Here is a 20381-nt window from a genome sequence, read left to right on the forward strand (position 1 = left end):
ATATAAAACATTAATATATTGTACGTATTTGAATACAACAACAATACAACTCAAAACAAAACTATTATAAATTTGGTACACAATAGACATGCATGCTTTGTTTAGGGTAAAGAAGCTAGTTTAAGGTTTAAAAGTGTCATGTTGTCAAATATATTTCAATTGAACCTACTGGGTAGTTGCGAGGTTTGTGAGATGCAGTTCCTGACGTCCAGACCTCGCGCCGATCCATCTTCTTTCAAACCTGTGTGTGTATTTGTGTGCATGTTTATGCTCTTTGGCTTGAGCAGTGATGCAGAAGAAGAGATCAGGGCTGTTTAAAATAGCAATTAGCCTCAATAATCCAATACAAACTTTGCATGAAGAGCTGTTATTATCTTGTTTGTGGAAAGCAAAGTACATTTCGGAAGCCTCCGGGCTTAGCTAGCGCCTTGAATCACTGGCCTCTCTGTGTTACACGTTCCCTATCTTGCTTTTTAAACTCTAAGTCTAAGGTCCGGACACTTGAATAGATTTGTTTTTGATGATCTTTACAATGTTATGTTGTGAAGTTTTGGGATTAAATAATTGAAATTGTTTATAAACTGTAACTGCGATTTCTTTTTTTTAATTGTTTTATTTATTTGTCAAACTATTTTCGAAAGGGTGCGTTGGACCGGAAAGCGAAGGAAAAGCAGCCAGGTGCCCTGCATGCCTGGAAACTTTAATACTGTTTAAAAAGTTAATCGGCATATACCTCTATCCAAAGCGATGTACAGTTCATTTTAGGTCGTTTCTATGCCAGGATTTACCTGTTGAGCTATAAGAAGCTGTTTTTGATCAATAGATTTCTTTCATTTGTTTTTGACTTATTTTCTAATATTTATATACTTATTTTAATGCCGTTAATAGAGAATTTTAGCATACGGTATTAAATGCAAACAACGAATAAATAGGCCTGCCTAAACCTTGGACTGGTAAAAAAAAGTTTAACTTGTTTGCCGCAAAATAATATTTCCTGGCTTAATGCTCATTTTATTCAAAGCTATCCAGCATTCATTCTCGCGTCATTACACCAGCAATTCTTCTGGAGTTTGCTGGAAACATTATTAATGTTGCCATTTAAAACAAATGGGAGAGCTGTAAGTCACGTGTCGTATTAAAACGAAACACTGCTACATCTATCTCAGAGTCTGCAGCCGGACACGCACACACACACACACAGGCAGGATTATAAATAGCTTAAATCAATAATACATGACACCATATTTCACATATTTGGAGTCGGGCTTTAGTGCCTTGAGGGGGAAAAGGATGAAAATACGGTTCTTGCAGTCTATTTCTTTATTTCAGGTCTGTCGTTTCCCCCGAGTAAAGCGAGGCTCCTTGTTTATACTGTAGCATCCATCTTTTATTTATGTCTCTCATCTGTTTGGCTGGCTGCAGATTTTCTTCATTCAGAGTTGATCATTAGAGGAACTGCATTATTTACCACACCGGCCCAGCGCTGTTAAAGAAGGAGAGATACGGTGCCCTATATCCAAAAACCTGTTTTAGCATATTAAAGTGGGAAAGCGACAGTATCCTTACTTCTCAAACACACAGACAACTTGTTTACTTTGCCTGCTTCCTTGTTTATGCACAAGTCCATTTAAAAGGAAAGTTCTCCCAAAGATACAAAAGTATTTATTATGAATTCACCGTCGTTCAAACCTGTATGAGTTTCTCTCTTCTAGAGAAGACAAAAGAAGATATTTTGAAGAATGGTGATAAACAAACACCATCGGCCCGAATTGACTTCACTTGTATTTACACGAAACCACTGAGACGTTTCTCAAAATATCTGCTCTTGTGTTCCACAGAGAAAAGAGTCATATACCCAATTTGAATGACATGAGGGTGAATCATTGATCATCGTAGGTAGCTGACCTCTCCATCCACAGAACTGTATTGTCAGGTAGTGGAAACCCGGCAACATTTCCTTCCACCTCCGCACGTCCTGGATCACACGCGTTACAATTTTCCCTTGTTCTTTTCTTTCAAATCTTTCTATTTCAACTGCGTTCATAAGGGCAGATCTGTTGTTTTAACTAAAATAGCCGGGGCAGGATGGATTATACATTCCGAGAACGGAAAAGGCCTTCCATTTCATAAAGCGGTGGTAGTTTGCATGAGATGTGTGGAGGTTTTTGGCAGCCTTCCAGGTGTTTGGGTCCAGGTGTTTTTTAATAGACACCTTTGTTGTCAAAGAACTTGAACGCTGTAGAGCGCTTGACTCGTCTCTTGATCACTTGATGTGCAGAGACAGGCTATTTCTGTCCGAGGCTCTGTGTTTGTGAATGTTATCTGCGCATCTGAATGCCGTTGGGATTTGTTGATGTCATGCTAGTCAGTTGTTTGCCTTTTTCTAAGGAACCTGGTATGTATGTATAGATTAGATATATTTAACATATAGATCATTTTCACTTGAATTTCCCGCAAACATTTGCAAAAAGCAACTATATTGTGGTATTCGCTGCAGCTGTGATATAAAATTACTCACACCATGATGTAAGAGTTTGCTCATGCCGCCCATCTTCATTTTACTCCAAACTTCCTGTTTACAGAGCTAAATTCAGTCTCTGTAGCGTACAGAATGATCTTAAGAGTATTTGTCGATTACATTTCGTCTTTTGTGCGATACGATTTGTTTGAGTTTATATGAGAGTCGGGATTGTGTTCTCTCTATTTTGGGCCGAGCAGAGTTTGAATGCTCGAGGGCTCTTTGTAAAAGATCCAGCAGCGCTGGGTTTGGGTGTTGGCCATGTGGTATTGTTTGCTCGTATGAAAGAGATCTGTAGGATAAATATTTCAGCTGGCGCTCTCTCTCCCTTTCTGCGCTCGTTTCTGAACACGCTGCGTATTGATTAACATTGAGCTCAAGTAAATGTGCCATCGATTTTCTGCTTTGTTAAGCGTCAGGCTTTACCAACGTGACCCAGCAGCTTTGGCCGTGCCGTAAAGATGGACCTCAGCTTCACCTCAGCGGACCTTCGATGTCTCCGCCCACAGTGCATATCACAAACTCTTCAAGCAGCTGTAGACAAACCTTACAGAATAAAAGTGTCATTTCGTCTTTGATTTCGTGGATGGGGAGTGTGGGGTGTCACGGATATCCCAGATGGAGGTTGCTTTTCAGAATCCTAGATGCTTCATGCATCACAGCTTTAATGATTTTGTTTGTGATTTCTCTGAAGCGGGCAGCGCTGTGATCTGCTCTTACAATTTTGTTTCAAGGAGCATCTAATGGAAAAAAAAATTCATTTTTAGGCAAGCGTGTTGCATAATGTGTATTACGTAAATCCATAAAAAAAATCTGGATTAATAATATCTACAGAATTAAAGAACATTAGATATATTGAATACGGAAGTCAATTCGATACCTCCTGTAGATTTTTCGAGTTTAATATCTGATGTTAAAGCTGTTAAATGCCTCTATAATGCCATCTCTGTTTGAAACATAAAATTGCAGGTTTCTTTATGTACTTACTGCATCTCTATGTGATGACATCAAACTGATATTTCCCCAACGGCTCATAAAATCATAAATCGTTTTTATAAAATAATCCGTTGTGAATCGGGGTAAAATTAGATTTTTTTAACACTTTAGATTTTTTATGTTCTTGCTCAGTGACTGAGATTTATATATTACTGAAAAAAGTGTATGGATTGCTTCTGTCTTTTTTGGGTTCATCTTTGGCCTGACAGAAAGTAACAATAACTTAAATACAGTAATAAAGAATAGATAATATAGATATATATATGTACACATCTATACAAATAACATACAACCATACATTCATTCAGATTAAGAACAAAAACACCATGCAAGCATAGTTATACAAAAAACATTAAGCAATAAATAATAATAATAAATGGATTGCTTCCAAGTTAGTTATTTATGATTTATTCACCTCGATGTAAATATGAACCTATACCACAAAGTATAATAACATTATTCCGTGTCGTTCATTTAAACGGAACGCACTTGGGAAGCCACGTGTGCCTAAATAATGTCCGGTTAAAGTTTTATGCTCAAGAACCCTGTTGCTCTCCAACTTTCTTACTTTTATTAATCAGAATAAGAAATGACTAATCACGGGTTTGTTTTCTTCTCAAAAATGGAGGCCAGCGACTTCTAGATTAATTAGACGACAGATGAACAAGGGCTGGGGCTTGTGAAACTCATGCCAAACGTATTATTATGTTATTGCATTAGCACTCCAAACCCCTCTGCTGTGTGTGCACACGTACGCTTGTTTTTCTCATGTTTATAGTGATCGCAAATGAAATAGCTTAATGTTTGTAAGAATTATGAGCTTAGTGATTCAGCAAAACAATGTGCTGAGATGATCGATGGCTGAACGCAGGGGTTTGAGTTCACGAGCATCAGGATATTCCTGTCCGATGAGTCAATTAATCAATGAAATGAACAACTCAAGAGAAGCCGTAAATGAGCTGTACAGCTGAGCTCCCATAGGGCCAGATGAGAATGAGATGTTAAATGTATGGTCATATGAGACGTGTGTTCGCTCACACTTTTTATAACACCATCCTGCTGCCATGTTTGAATTAATCTTTCTTTAAAGGGACAGTTCACACATATCACAATTTTGTTATTATTTATATTGCAACGTATACATCTTTTTAGGCGTTTCTACCATTAGCCTTATAGAAGGCATCATTGTAGCACTATACTTCCAGTAATTTTGAGAAGAGAGATCCACATATTTTTTGTATTATATGAATATGAAGCGCTATAAATACAATTCTGATTACAATTCTATAGGAAATTATATATATATATATATGTATATTTATATATATATATATATTTATATATGTGTGTGTGTATATATACTGTATATAATATGAATGTATGTATGAATGAATGTATGAATGTGTGTTTGTGTGTGTGTGTATATATATATATATATATATACTGTGTGTGTGTATATATAAATATATATATATATATATATATATATACACACACACATAGATACAATATGTATATATACTGTATATATATATATATATATATATATATATATATACCACAAACACAGCCAAGCGGAACACCTCACACGCACACAAACACTCAGCACAATACACTACATTGACAATAAAGTAGATTGAAAAGCTTTCATCGCCGTCTCACTACTCATCACACACTGTTCAAGGATGTAGCATGCATGTACACACACACACACACACACACACACAAAAACATACACACAGTCATGACTGTTTGCATATCTCAGCACCACGCAATAAAGCCTATATATACATACACACACACACAGTATATATATATATATATATATATATATATATAGGACGGAGGTATAGACGGAGCTGCTTAGTTTGGTTTAAGGTTCAAAAATCTCAATTGAAGATCGCCCATGAATGGGGAAAAATACGGCTGAAAAAGTTGGCGGCCACTGTTGCGCTCTCTGTAAACACGGATGAAGTGCACTAAAGAGAGAGAGAGAGAGAGAGAGAGAATCCTGGACTTACTGTGAATCTGCTTCATGTTCCAGGAAACCACAGCAGTGCACATAAACACTCAGCATGCCTGCAAGGGTTTTGTGATGTCATCGGCCGAGGGGAGGGGAGCGAGGAACGAGGAGGGGCGAGAGGTGAGGGTGAGGGAGGGAGAGAGAGAGAGATACAGATACAGCCTGAGGGAAGAGAGTCAGAGAGAGAAACAGGGAATGTGAGAGACGGAGAGCGCGGCAGTCGGTGCTGTTTCATGCATCGCGTGCTGCTCGCGGGAGAGAGAGCGTGTGTTTCCCCTCCGCCAGAGTCTGCGTAAACCCTTCGGCACGGTGTCCCCCTGTCTCCCTGTTCTGGACCCGAGGGGCTGATGGGTAAGCGCTGTTTCTGTACAGGGTGTTTGAGGGAGGTTGCGTGGGTGGACGGGTGCGTGGAGGCTTTATTGCGTGGTGCTGAGATATGCAAACAGTCATGACTGTGTGTATGTTTTTGTGTGTGTGTGTGTGTGTGTGTGTGTACATGCATGCTACATCCTTGAACAGTGTGTGATGAGTAGTGAGACGGCGATGAAAGCTTTTCAATCTACTTTATTGTCAATGTAGTGTATTGTGCTGAGTGTTTGTGTGCGTGTGAGGTGTTCCGCTTGGCTGTGTTTGTGGTGCAGGGACTCTGTCCAGGACAGGCTGTCTAGAGAAGATGAAACCAGGGTTGGGCGGTATGATGGCACATGCCTCTCGATGATAGAAACATATCAACCGATTTTGCAAGAAATTCATAAGATTCATCAATCAATGTGCGATTGATGAAGATAAAGTGGCGCAATGTGAGAATACAGAACGGGACGTGTCCCGAACAAGTCATGACGAGGTCAAACTTGTTATTAAGGGATGTTTGGCACATACTGAAATAGAGTTGTTTATGGTTATCAAGCGACGCCGCGTTGTAGAATTCGACTGACGTGCGGTCACAGGTGTGCATTTATTAGCTGTTTTACAATCATGTCTGAGTCGGAACTGTGCGTTATGTAAAATTCTTAATTTTTGTGTGATCGGGTTTTTAACGGTTTTGTTGTTTATTTGTTATTTTACATACTAAACCTATTTTAGGTCCCTTTCATTTGGAAAGATGTTAATTCGCAGGATTATGCTAAATATGTACTACCGCCTTATTATGTAATAGAGCAACCTGGTTTCCAGCAAAACACACATGCCGTTATATGTTTACAAAACATGCTTTACAGGACACGGGAAGGAAATGAGAGATGCAATTGAGGTGATATGGAGAAAGTGGAGAGATGGTTGTGTTTGTTTTGTGGGGAGGTTTTCACCTCCGTTTTGGTGTTTCCTGTTTATATTAATTAGGATTTCAGTGTCTCCGTGTCTTGAGATCTTTGTGTGTTGTTGTAAATGTGGTGGGCAGTGTCCAGATGACACCACACACAAAAACACGCACGCACACACTTAGTCAGCTAGAAACCTGCAGTGTCCTACCTCAGTGCCATTCACAATTGACTGGGCATTGCTCACTCCCCTCTCTCTCTCTCTCTCTCTCTTTCTCTCTCGTGTCTATTAAAAGCAGATTTGACTTGTCCAGTGGCTTCGCAGAACACCCCAGCATTTCTCAAGTTTAATAAGGGAAGCTTTTTATTTGAGCCATCTGCTCAGAGTCTGGTCTAAGCAGTGTGCAACTTATTCAAGCCAAAATCTGCCCACATAGACGAGACGAGTCGAGTCTGCGTGATTGACACGGAAAGCCAACAGTCACGATTTGATTTGGGGTTTTGTATTGAATAGGGGCAGGTGGATGCGATCAGACTCAAACGGCAGTGACATTCTGTACCGGTGTGGAAAACAAGAGCAGAGCAGGGTGTCTTGGGCATTGTTTGTACAGAGGATACAGAAGAAATTAGATGACTTTGTGGTCAGAATTGTAGTTCTTTCCGTAAAATTCATCAATTAAGGTATTGCTTTTATGGATACAAGTTTACTTGTAACTAAATCCACTGGTTAGATCTTCGCTAAATGTTTAAAACAGATATTCTGTTAAACTCAATTTTGTTTCCAGGGGAACAGGTGTAGCCTCCATTTGCAGGAGACGTATAAAGATTAAGATTAGATTAGAGTTTGCATGTATTTTTTAGGATTGAATCTAGTATTTTTGGCAGTATAAATTTTTTCTTTTGCTATAATCTGAACACACAGTGTATCTATAAAATGCTTTTATATTTTATATATGTATATAAATGTATATTTAATAAATGAACGCGTACGCTCCAGTTTTCTCTCTTCTCATCTGAACCTGTGAAACTTTTTTGGATGCACGTTTTCAACTCCTGCACCCGCTGACTTTTACGCAGTCTGTTTTTAAGGTTCCGTAATGCACCTCACCAGGACATTTATCAAATGTTTGTCTTGGTTTGAAAGCACAAATTAATCCTAATCCAACCAAGTTAAGTCAAGCATCCACTCTGCTAGGGGACCTGAGGATAAAAATAGCTCCAGCTGCTGGTCGCGTCGATCATTGGAGGAGGGGTCCTGGAGCATCTTGTTAGAGGCGGAGTCTGGTTAAGATTGAGAGTTCTTTTGTCATAGTGGGAGAGAGAGAGAGCTGTTTATAAAGGGCTCTTCGTTTAGTGATGCTATGGCCGCAGATTGATTGATTTGATTAATTTTTTTGCCTTCAGCTTCTTTAAATTCAGTATAGCATGAATGGATTTTTGTCAGTACATATAGTATATGGATGAAATGAATGTTGTTTAGGTCTTTTTACTAAATAAATATGAAACATGATGTATAATTCATATTTAATTGGTACGCATCAGTTTAGTAATGCATATTGATACGTTGTGATATTTATTGTGATATACTGTAAGTCTTTCATTCAATATTTATTTTTAGGTCTATAGACCACTTTGGAAGAAGTGAACAATGCTGGTCCAGAAGAACGTTTCATTTTGTAACACTACACAAACTAACAGAACATTTACAACCGGATCAAGATTTTATTATATTCTGTATGTAAGACCAGTGTCAGACAATCTTGCAAAGTGGTCTACAGTGGTCCTTTATATCATATAATTGCCCATGGCAGTGTTGCTGCGATTGACTATACATTAGCTTCTGTTTACTGTCAACGTGTCATGTTTCATTACTGTTAAAGCTTTTGAGAGAACGAGCGGCATTTTTATACACACATTTGTGAGATTGGGTGTCTGTACGGATAACTCAACCTCTCCGTTGACTTTGGCTCGCCACCTAAAGTCGATTGGTGATGTTGAGACTCGGAGGAAACGCTTCTGATAGCATTCCCTTTTCTGAGCGTTTTGTTTGATAACGGGTCTCAATGCACATCTTGATAAGCTGCGATTACGGTACTCTCCGAGCCTGAGAGCCTGTAATTGTACATTCATCGCAAGTCTCCGAATTAAGCTTGGGTGCGGGTGGCCGGGGATTTTTGCTGCACTTCAATTAATGGGATAAATTTCAAGGCCTGTGTAGCATAGCTTTACCGCCTCATCCATTCGGGTGCATAAAGGCAAAAGTATAGTCCGGCCGTCCGCCCAATGTAATTTTCTTCATCAGGAGGGTCTGTGCACAACAGCGCATGCGTCAAAAAAAGTTGAATCAGCCGAATGCACTCGGTTATGTACTGCGCTTGTGTCAAACTCATCTCTCCGTGCTTATCTGCAATTGACAGCGGAAAGTCAAGTATACCCCGCCCTTTAGTTAGCAAGGCTTTGAGATGGCACTCAAGGCTTGGGGTCAAGAACGCAGTGAATTTTGATGTTGCCTTCTTAACAGGGAAAAAATATAATTGTACTGTAAATTATAGCATGAGCCGAGGGAAGGTAAGAGTATCGATTGATTTCAATAGAGACGTTGACTGTTCGCCTAAAAGAAATGAAGGGTTTAGCAACGGAACCTAATGGGGAGTGGCATCCTGTTGGTTGAATTATGATATACAAACACACACAGGCACCTAATACACAATCTCATCACTGCACAAAGCCAGCTGCGTGGTTCCTGCCAAGCGAGGACAGCTGTGTGGAAGAGCTGAGTGTGTCTTGCCTTTTACTTAAGCTGGCGTTTAGTCTAAAAGAGACTTTTTATAAAGCTCCTCGAGCTGACGGGGTTTGGATTTTTGCCTGCGTATTGGAGCTGATGTTCAGGCGGCGTCCGAGCCTCCAGACTGGTAAACACACACAAGTATACCACGGCAACCCTGCTGATGTCATCATGACCTCATAAGCGATTTCATGTCTAATTTTATTTAAAGACTTGGAAGGGAGGAGAAATAGTGAGGGAAAGTTTAGGGTTTCATCTCTCTCTCTCTCTCTCTCTCTCTCTCTCTTCTCTTTCTCTCTCTCATGAAGATATTAAAACGATAATTAGGCACTCCTCCCAAATGTATATTATTACCCAGAAATATACAAATTAGTGATGTCAATCGATTAAAAAATTACCTGATTAATCATATATTTGATCTGTGATTAATCACGATTAATCAAAACATTTTAATCATGATTTTTCCTACTATGGTAGTAAATGATGTCCCTTAAATGACGATCTTAAAAATATGCTCAATTTCCTTTTTAGTTTTTTATACCGAAGCTCTTTTCACATAATTTAATCTTCATGTTCTGTGCAATCCCCCCATCTCCACTGAAATGTTCAACCGCATGACCTCACTTTCACATGCCTTTCCACAGGTTCTGTCAGATATGCATAGGCCACTCACAGGTTAATATCTCAAAATGTGCATTTGCATTTAATCTTCGTCCATTAGAATAGCATTACATGCACTACATGATCATTCTGCTCTGTTTGCATAAACGTTTACACGCTTACATCCATCAGCTATTGTGCCACTGTAACCTGCTAACAAATGGACATTGATTGCTCTTACGTAGTTCCTCAAGGGACACAGAAAAACCAGTGACTCATGCCATTAATAGTCAATGTTTATGGAGAAGATGAGGCTGTTGTTTAGCTCAGGTTATTTATAGCGGCTTCGGTTTGGAATGGCTATTGTAAATTCACATCATTCGAATCACTCAGTAAGTACCACAAAACACTAATAACTGAAAAATCGAGTAAAAAATTATGAAAGCCATGTCAACGCAAGTATATGAAATGGAAAAAGTTGACAATTTCATTCATCCGATTTCAAAGTTTTCAGCCCTTTATAGTTTATAAATCATTTACAGCAGAGGTTGAGTGACACTTTGTTGGCTTAAGCAAAATCAGGTTAAGATGTTCCTCCTCTATTCATACTGAAGTGTGTCACTGCAGATTTTTTAGCACGCTGTGGACACTGGTCTCTCCACGGGTCAGAACAAATGCCTCTTGTTCATCTGAACGTGTCCTATAGAATACTGGGACTCGGCTGACGTCACCAGTACGCAACTCTGATGCGATCTCATTACCCTGGGCATCTCGGCTAGGGTCGGGGGTCAACAAGGGACGCTGGTTTGGAAAGGGGAGGCGTTTGGCTACAGGCCCGGATTCACAGTGCCGTTCTGGAGAAAATACGTTTGTTTTCAAAATGTACTTTTTTTGACATGGTACTAGTGTCGCAGGATGTGATGCAACATCCAAAGCGTGCGTCTTATGCCTTGTTTCCTTTTTTTGGGCCAGGAAAGTCGGACTTGGTATTTATAGCACTAAAATGGTGGGTTGAAAAATTGTCTACACATTTCTCTCATACCAAACTGAATACCTCGGAATGCTACTCTGGCGATTTTTAGAGCACTTTCAGGGCAGCGTGTTTGGATCAAAACAGATAACTCCAGTTAGTTCAGACCGATCAAGTTTACTAAGCAGCAGCTTGAATCGTCCTCATGCCGTTCCAAACCCCTTGATGCAGAAGCTCAGCGACAGACAACATGAAACATGAGATGACTTGAGATGTCATGTCACAACAATTTTACTGTAATGTTTTAAACCTAATCGTAGTCCTTGAAAAATTATCGGGAGTCACACATACTGTACGTCCCTGCTGACATTCTGGGCTGCTTTATTAAGTGTTAAAGTGAGTCATAAAGTACTGAATCAACCCAACCGGATGTTCATTAAAAGATCTTTTGCACTTCATTTGGGTTTGGAACATTGTGGGGTGAGTAAAATGAGATTTTTGGGGGGGGAGTGAATTACTTTACTGTACAGGCCTTAGGCTTGGGGGCACTTGGGGTTTACTTTTTTTCGGGCATTTAAAATAAAAAGTGATCTTGTTTTGTAGCTCAATTAGTAGCGTATTGCATTAGCAGTGCTAAGATTATGGGTTCAATCCCAAGAGAGATACTGTTAAAAAATGTATACCTGGAATGCACAGTAAATATCTGCCAAATGCATGTAAACTAGAATCGTGTTGACACAATATTCAAAAATCTGCATGCATGTCTCAGCTGTCTCCAAAACTTTTGTCTTGTTTGACAAGCATTGTAGATGTAAATGCATGTGTTTTAATAAGGACGACTGACGCAGTAAATGCGTTTAGCATGGTCTCTTTGCACCTGCACCCATTTCCTCCACGGACCTAAATGTGATGCATTGCTGATGGATAGCAGTGCAGAGTGCTTGTTTTCCCAGGATGCATCACTCCTCACAAGGTACAGTACATGGTGTAATGGTTGGCCGCTGCATCCACGGCCTTGGCAAATCAGTCTCAATCAGTTTATGCTGTAGAGAGAGTGCGTGGGTGTGCGCCCGCGTGCATGCTAACTCGCTCTGGCTAGCGCTGTGCGTGTCAGCAAATCCCCTTTTGCAGGTCCAGTGTTGCATTATTTCTTTCTACGCTCGTATTGCATCATTATGCATCATTCTAATTGGTTAGAAATGCACGTTGCCCTACGTCCCCAATGTCTCTCTTATTGGTAACACACAGTGCTGCGGCTGTTTTTAATGCTTGGTCTTATTTGTGTCCTCTGGTGTTTATCCTCAGAGAGAACAGTAAAGATTTGAATTACGGCTGGCTGCCAGTCCGTGAACTTCTAACGCAAATGTTACCTAATCCTTCCTGCAGGAAATAATTACAATAGTAAACAAAATCTAGCTCTGCATCGGGGGTTTGCTTTCAAGAAAACAGAATCTTCAATCGAGACGGGTGGATTTTTGGATTTGGGTGCAGGAATAGTTGGTTCACTGACTGCTCAGAAGCAAAAAGATGGAAATGGATGCTGCCTGTCTTCAATCCCGCTCTCATCGTCAGATGATGTAATGTTGCACCTTGGGTAAAATGTTGGCTAGTGTCCGTTTTATTGTTTAACATTTCGGTGTAATTTAGTGATAATTACTTGGAAACAATCGAGAAATTTGATTTTACCTTGAACCAGTCCACGCTGTCATTATTCAGATTCAATATCTTTGTCATCTGTGTTTCAGTATAAAACATTCTTCCTGAGAAAAGGATTTGTTATCTGGAGTTAATTCAACTTAAAGATATTTGTTAACTTGTTGTAAACTCTTGTTAACTAATATTAACTAATAGATGATCCAGAATGCACTTATGTATTTTGTTACATATGTTGTTATAATTGCTTCCAATGTTTCCTCCTCTGTAAGTCGCTTTTGATAAAAGCTTCTGCTAAATTACTAAATGTAAATGTAAATATTTTAAGTAGAATTAACTTTTAAGTTAAACCAACAGTTTTTAAAGAGGAAGGGTAGAAGGCCATAAACAACAATGAACAATTACAATAATATAAATGTAAAATATGCAGTATATAAAGATAAATAAAATAATTCACAATAAGGACAAACCAGGAAACATTGTGAGAAATATTCATATCAAAAGTCATTATACTGTATGAATAAGAGTATTTCAATGTGAATGTAATGCAGGTACAATACAGAGAACGAATAGCTCTGTTTTCTCATATCACGTCTTTTTATCTCTCAATTCTTTCTGAATTCTGAATTATTTCTGAATTTGGCTCTGGTTAACGTTTTAAATAGTATTTATTTATTCAAGTTGTTTTTCTGTTTAATTGTCTGTCACGTTTATTACCATTAACTGTTGTGTTTGTTTGGACTGGGTGGCGAATGCAAATATGTTTCGCAAGTCTCTTGTCAGCAAAAGCAGGGTTGGACGGACCGCTTATCTGAGCAATTTTTGCAAAGGTAGAGGAAGTAGTTCACTTGTTGACTGCTTCCTGTCCGACCGTGCGTGGGCTGCCGGAGAGCACAGTGGTCACTTCCTGGGGCTGGGCATCAACAGACTCTTTGTGGAGCAGGATTTGCGTCAGAAGTATGATTCTGTGAAGTGATTTGGTCAGGATAAGAAGGAGGTTTTTATTTTGTGATATCAAGTAGCCTTTGACATATGCCTCTGTGTGGCCGCGGTCTTTTCTGTGGGGTCAGAAGAGCATCCTCTGACTTGCGCCATTCGGGGCATCGTGACGTCCCGCTAGTGAAGCTTTGACTCGGAGCATGAATGTGGTTAGTGTTTCTCTTTAGAATCCTCTTTTCATTCATTCAGGCACTGCATGAATTGAGAGGTCCCACGCCCTGGATGCTGTGTGGTGTCCGAGGCTGTTTACCGTGAATCTCAGATTTTTCACCTTGGTCTAGTTCTAGCTTGACAAAAGATATATACAGCCATGGGAAAAGAATAATTTTCAGGTTTTCAGATTTTTGAGTTTATAGGTGTGTGTTTAGGTAAAATTATCATTTTTGTTTCATTCTGTGAACTACTAATAATATTTCCCCTCCAAAAAAAACAAATTTATTTGCATTAATGGAGAAACAGGTCAAAATAACAGAAAAGATCCTCTGTATTTTTTCAGGCCTCAAATACGGCAAAGAAAACAGATTCATATTCACTTTGAATTAATATAACAGTAATATACATGTATTGTACTTACAGTTTTCATTTGTCTGGTCATTCTCTCAGTCTTTCACAATGATGTTGGATGACTTTGTCACTCCCGGGTCTCTTCGTTTTTCTCTGCGGCCGTTTATGTATTTGTATTTTTACAATGTCTTCTTTCAGAAGCAGTTTGTTTTGTGGAGAATTGGGGAACGATGTTTATTCTTCGTGCACATACTACACAAAACACTTTCAGAACCTTGCATGCTTCAGACAAAAAGATGTCGAGTTGACAGACAGAATGATTGACAGCTGTTGCCCAAGAAATTAGCCTTTTTGCTTTCTCTCAAACTCTCCTTTTTATCACTCATTCTCTTTCTCTCTCCACAGTTGATGTGAGTGCCGCACTGCCACTGCACTTGCCCCCGTCTGCCATCCCCATGGATCTGCGTGTGGATCATCATTTAGCCCTGGCGCCCCCGGATCACTGCGAACAGCAGCTTCAGCAGGAACTGCTGATCCTCAAACAGAAGCAGCAGATACAGCGGCAGCGGCTCATCGAGGAGTTCCAGCGTCAACACGAGCAGCTCTCTCGACAGCACGAGGTGCAGCTGCAGGAGCATGTCAAGGTGACTCTTCTCTCTTCGCCTTTAACCAAAGACTCTAGACATAAATAAGATGCTGCTCTCACGATGAATGAGAAAAAGTGGGATGCTCAATAAACATTTCTTTGCAGCTGAGATTAAGCATCATTGTTGGTCACAAAGATAATACGTTCACACTGCGAGCGTGATAATGCTCAATTCCTATTTTCCGCTCAGATCTGGGGTTTTTTGTTCGACTGTTCACACTATTTTCAAATCGTGGCCAATATCAGATTCCAGTGTGAACTTATGATGGTTACAAACTGAATCGCATGCGCAAAATAACAATAACACGCAGCACGCTGTCATACAGATATAAGTAAATGTCAAGTCAACGGGTGTGTTTGACTTTATGCGGTGCTGAGCGGCCGATCTCGCGGTGCGATTTGAGAGTCTTCCCGGAGCAGTCCGCAAGCCGGTCTGCACGTTTCAGCAAGGAGGAGAAAACACCTATAGCATATGTTATACCATCATGTCAACACGCACGCAAGTGATGGATGCAAAGCAATAAAAGACAAAAGAAACCATTTAGGCGTTTGTCCTTTCAAAATTTTGCATCATAATGGATTCTATAGTCATTTGTTGCATCGCATCATGCAGCGGTGCGTGCGGTGTAGACGGTGCAAGGACTTATTTTTATAATCTGATGCCTGAAGTTTGGCAACCGAGCTGTAAAGTGCACTTCATTCAACAGAATGGCACGCAAAGCTTTAAATCAGTGCAGAATTGTGACGCATGTCTATCTACAACGACGCAAAAGTCCAATGAATTCTGATATGACCGTTCAGATTGAGGTCGCATTGCAAAAAATCTGACCTTTATCTGATTTGGGACCACATATGGAAGTGGCTCGGATCAGACATAAAAAGATCGGATTCCATGTGGTTTGTCCTGTTCACACTGTCATGCAGAAAACGGATCTGGGTCACATATGCGCAAAACAAATGCAATCATTATTTATTCACCTTGATGTTATTTCAAAGCCTGATTTTTTTCCGTGGAAAATTGAAGATGGATAATTTTGACAGAGATAGTTTTTATACTACAACAATACATATTTTAATGAAATGATGCACGCAACAGGTCAGCACGAATGTGTTCCATTAGCGCTTGAGGAGGAGAGGGATCTGCCAAATGAGGTGCCGGATCAGTTTTCGTAGGTGCCGGATCCAAATCCGGCTTGTTCCGGCACAAATAAAGCCCTCTCTGTCGCGTATAGATCTCTTTTATACTGCTCTGTGAGCCGTGTGAATATTCTTCAAAAACGTCTCCTTTTGATTTAAATGGAAAAATAACGGTGTGTGTTTGGAACGACATGATGGAGTGTAAATAATGACAGAATTTTCATGCCGCGGTGAAGTATTCCTTCAAGAGTTCTTGTGAAGAACTACAACCGTTCTCCTCCCCGCTCCTCCTTCCCTTTAGGGCTTCCCACACCTGACTTTGATTTTCCATGTCTTCGTGCGGATGGCGAGGAATTGAGTTTGTTTGGATGTTTAATGTTTGTTGGAGAGTGTGATGCAGAGCAGTTTGTGAACGGGTCTGTACGCGTCTGTGTGGTTGCGGTTTCTCCAGGCAGAGCTGTTGTCATTGGCTGAGGTCTCAATGGGTCTCATTCACTAATAATTATGTACAAGTGTTCTTACTTATATGCTCAGAAAAGGTTCTCACGCAAAATTTGAGGCGGATTTGGTACAAATGCGTATGCATGGACATTTTCGCATTTTAAGTTGGTTTAACATTAGAATGCTGGGACAAATGCAAATGCAAACTTATTAATATTGCTATAGACAGACATTCCGGTTTAGCAGATCATGGGTTTGATTCACAAAGACTCCCAAAAATATACATACGTTGACTGCATGGCTGCCAATGCGTAAATGCAATAAAAATCAATGCGACTTCTGCCTGAAAACGGTCACACGGGTACGTTCACAAACACACAGGTAGTCAATGAGAGCCATTGCGAGACATGCGACTGCAGTGAAGAATGCAAAACTGACTCATGCGGTTGGGCAGAGGACGGCTGCGATCGCTATGGGAACTCTGTGCTTGGGAAACACCGGGAGCCTGTGAGCTCTGCAGACCTCAGACTTTTCTGCGTTGCCACAGTAAGGTATAACCAATCGGAACGTAGGAGCCGAGCGCGTGCTATAAATAGCCTCGCAGGCTGCAGGCAGTATGTGAGCTAATCTCAGCGCTAAAGGGCTAAAGCGTAACGCAGCGCTTTTGATGGATGCTGTGACATTTTGCTGATGGGAGGAAGAACAGAACAGATTGGATTTTTTCTGCTGATTGTGAAAGAGCCTTTTTCCATTCAGGCTTTTCCAATGAAGCAGTCTTGAGGTTTATTATCTGAACATTTTTATGCAAACAGTGTACTAGTCACGCTTAGGGCTGTCGGGTGGTTTACACAATCATCAAGGCACAAGTACATTCCTGTGAATTTGTTTTTAAATGATGACACAAATTTAATGGGTTTATATGAGGTTACAGCAATTGTTTTGATATTCAATGAAACTGTCTATTTTAATGCATCATACAATGGATTTATCGATTAGACTATACAAACAAATTATTTGATGACATTTTACAACAGGCTGGTGTTTGTGAACATTAGTTTGCTTACACGAACTAACAACAGGCAATAGGCCTATAGTTATTCATCATTTGGTAATAGTAAGTTACAAATGTTCCTATCAGTTCATTATGCGTTAGCTGGTGTCAAAGTTTTGTTTGATTAAAAAAAAATTCAGTTCTGAAAATAACAAACTGAGGTTTATTAATGCTGAAGATGTTTATTTTTAGTTCATGTTAGCTCGTGCATTACCCAATGTTAACACGTACATCCTTGTAAATTCAGTTTACTTCCATAGCACTTGTGAACCAGCTTTTGAAAATACATTTTGGCACAGTAGCGAGATAAGAAAAATGTAAATATAGAAATAAGGGAAAATGATATAAAAGGAAAAAATAAAAAAAATGATCAAACACATGAAAAATTTGCAATACCACAAAAATCGTGCATTACTTGACTGTCCAAAAATGGTCTATATACAGTATATCTATACCAAGTCTATAGGACTGTATTATGCTCTGTATTGTGTGTAGTAAGCTTTAACTAAAACAAATATTGTTTGGAAAAAGTTCTACAATTTTGCCAAACATAGTCAGTAATACGCCCATCACAACCCAACTGAGCTGAATATCCATTGGAGAGAAAACACGGATAAAATTTATTCAGGACCCGGCTTGAGAAAGCTTAGCATCACTCGAAACCTGTTTGATTCGGGAATGTGTCGAGTATTAGTGCCACACTCATACCATTTTATTTTAATTTCTTTTTACAATCTTGCCACCTACTGTGTCTCTAGTGATTCAAAGTCAGTGTAAAACACTGTGGCTTGTGTAATATTGAATAATGTCATGTTGTTTCTCTTCAGCATCAACAGGACCTGCTGGCCCTGAAACATCAGCAGGAGCTGTTGGAGCACCAGAGGAAGTTGGAGCGTCATCGTCAGGAACAAGAGCTGGAGAAACAGCAAAGAGAGCAAAAGCTTCAGTTACTCAAGAATAAAGAACGCGGCCAGGAGAGTAAGTGCTCATCTGTTTATAAGATCATTAGATGATTAATTAAATATTAAGATCTGTAAAATTAGATGTCAAACCACATTGGAAGTCGACATATAAACACATACCATGGAACAAGGGAGCTGTGTTTCTTTTCCTGGTTAAGAAGTACAACACAAAAGTGGGAAAGCTTTACATCTAAAATGATTTCAATGGTTCATGATCTACTGTTTGTGGACTACAAAACAAAGTGTTTCTGTTAACATATTTAGTGTCAGAAAGCATTTCTCCCAAGGAATTGGTTGTGCACCCTTGATGTATTGACTGAGATGCCCAGAGGCATCACAAACATGACAGTCGAGTGTGGTGACTTTCCTCAAAGGGATTTGTGATTTGGATTGAATAAAAAACAAAACAAGACTTCTAAAGCCTGAAACCCTCCAATGCCCTGAGCTTTTAAAAGAATCCAAGAGTTATGGCTAAATGTTAACATGTCAAGCCAGAAAAGTAATTGCACACCAGTCCTTCATAAGCTACACGATTGTGTTTGATAGTGAGCTATAGTTTGTCTAAAAGCCTCTGATACTTCATTCGTACCCATAGTGCCTCTGTCAGTGTTGGTGGTCTATTTTTATCCATCACTGGCACTGTGGTCACCTGTTGCCTGCGCGGCGCACGTGTCATCTGTCACCACAGATGTGAGCGTACACCCACCAGCTTTGGGGACGTGTTTACAGTCGACAGGAAAGGTGGTAATGGAAGAGCTATCTGTGAGAATAAATCCGTCTGATCCTTTCAGAGTAAGGACAATAGCGAGACGTCTTTGTTTAATTAGTGTATTCTCTGCGGGATTACAGTATGTGGAAAGACCATCTAATGCAGGATGAAGGAACCATTTCTTTCAGATGTAAAGAGATATCCAAACTCTGTCGGAATAGCTGTTTATTGACACCAGAAAACAAGCGCCTTTGTAGTCACGATCAATTGGGCGCTGCGCGATCTTCCCCGTCTCGCGCTGGAAAGACTATTAAGACTTTTACGACCATTTAGAACAAGAAATTACAGCACGGCAAATTACAGGGTCTCGAAATTGCAAAGAAATCGACTGTCACAAATGCATAAAACCTCACCCGGGGCTTTTAGAGACGTTTTAAAGAGAGCTCATTTCAACACAGCCAGCATCTAGGGTAATGTCATTATTGCCCTGCTGGTTGGATACGTGCAACTTTCTTGAACCGTGGGATGTGATTGACAGGCGCAGTGGCGAGCACGGAGGTGAAGATGAGGTTGCAGGAGTTCGTCCTGAATAAGAAGAAAGCTCTGGCACAGAGGAGTCTGAACCACTGCCTGCCCAGCGACCTGCGATACTGGTATGGGTGAGTATCACAACCGTGCTTGACATGATTATCATCGCTTGTAAGCTAAATAATGTTGTGCCGTAGCTTTAGTTTTATGGTTCATTTTTTAAGCCCAAATTGTTTGACTGGCAGTTTTGTTTTAACACACAAAGGATGTTGCTGACTGGCACCTCTGGATTTTTAAATTCAATTTTGAGGAAGTTTCAACATCTTTCTTGTGAAAGATAACAAAGTGGTATAGGAGGGGGGTAAATTGGTAAGCGTTAGGGTGTGGAAGCGAATTTGGGCGTGTTTGCATGGGTGGGTTTGTCAGCCCCCGCCTTTCACACTCCACAACTGTGAGACTGTGAAGGTTTTAAATAAATGTGGGCTTCAATACAAGTTAGGCATTATGTCACTTACCAAAATTGATCATTTGTAAAAAAAGTTGTGGTTACATTAAATAACTTTTCATGGAATTTGATGGGCGCTGCGTTCTGGTTTAAAAGCT

At 39.9% G+C, this 20381-nt stretch overlaps 1 protein-coding gene across 4 annotated transcripts in view; it reads left to right on the forward strand.

Annotated features, from left to right (window-relative positions):
- Positions 1-20381, forward strand: part of hdac4 (histone deacetylase 4) — a 142531-nt gene that overhangs the window by 59758 nt on the left and 62392 nt on the right. For 2 of the 4 annotated variants that reach the window (XM_079465042.1, XM_079465044.1), the window contains 3 exons: positions 14710-14948; positions 18407-18557; positions 19789-19909. In XM_079465042.1, coding sequence (XP_079321168.1) covers positions 14710-14948; positions 18407-18557; positions 19789-19909 — 511 coding nt within the window. Of the gene's footprint in view, positions 1-5715; positions 5889-14709; positions 14949-18406; positions 18558-19788; positions 19910-20381 lie in introns of those variants that run through there. The other 2 variants (XM_079465045.1, XM_079465043.1) reach the window with 2 other exon arrangements.

This window comes from Barbatula barbatula (assembly GCF_947034865.1).
Source record: "Barbatula barbatula genome assembly, chromosome: 9".
Classification (NCBI taxonomy): Eukaryota; Metazoa; Chordata; class Actinopteri; order Cypriniformes; family Nemacheilidae; genus Barbatula; species Barbatula barbatula.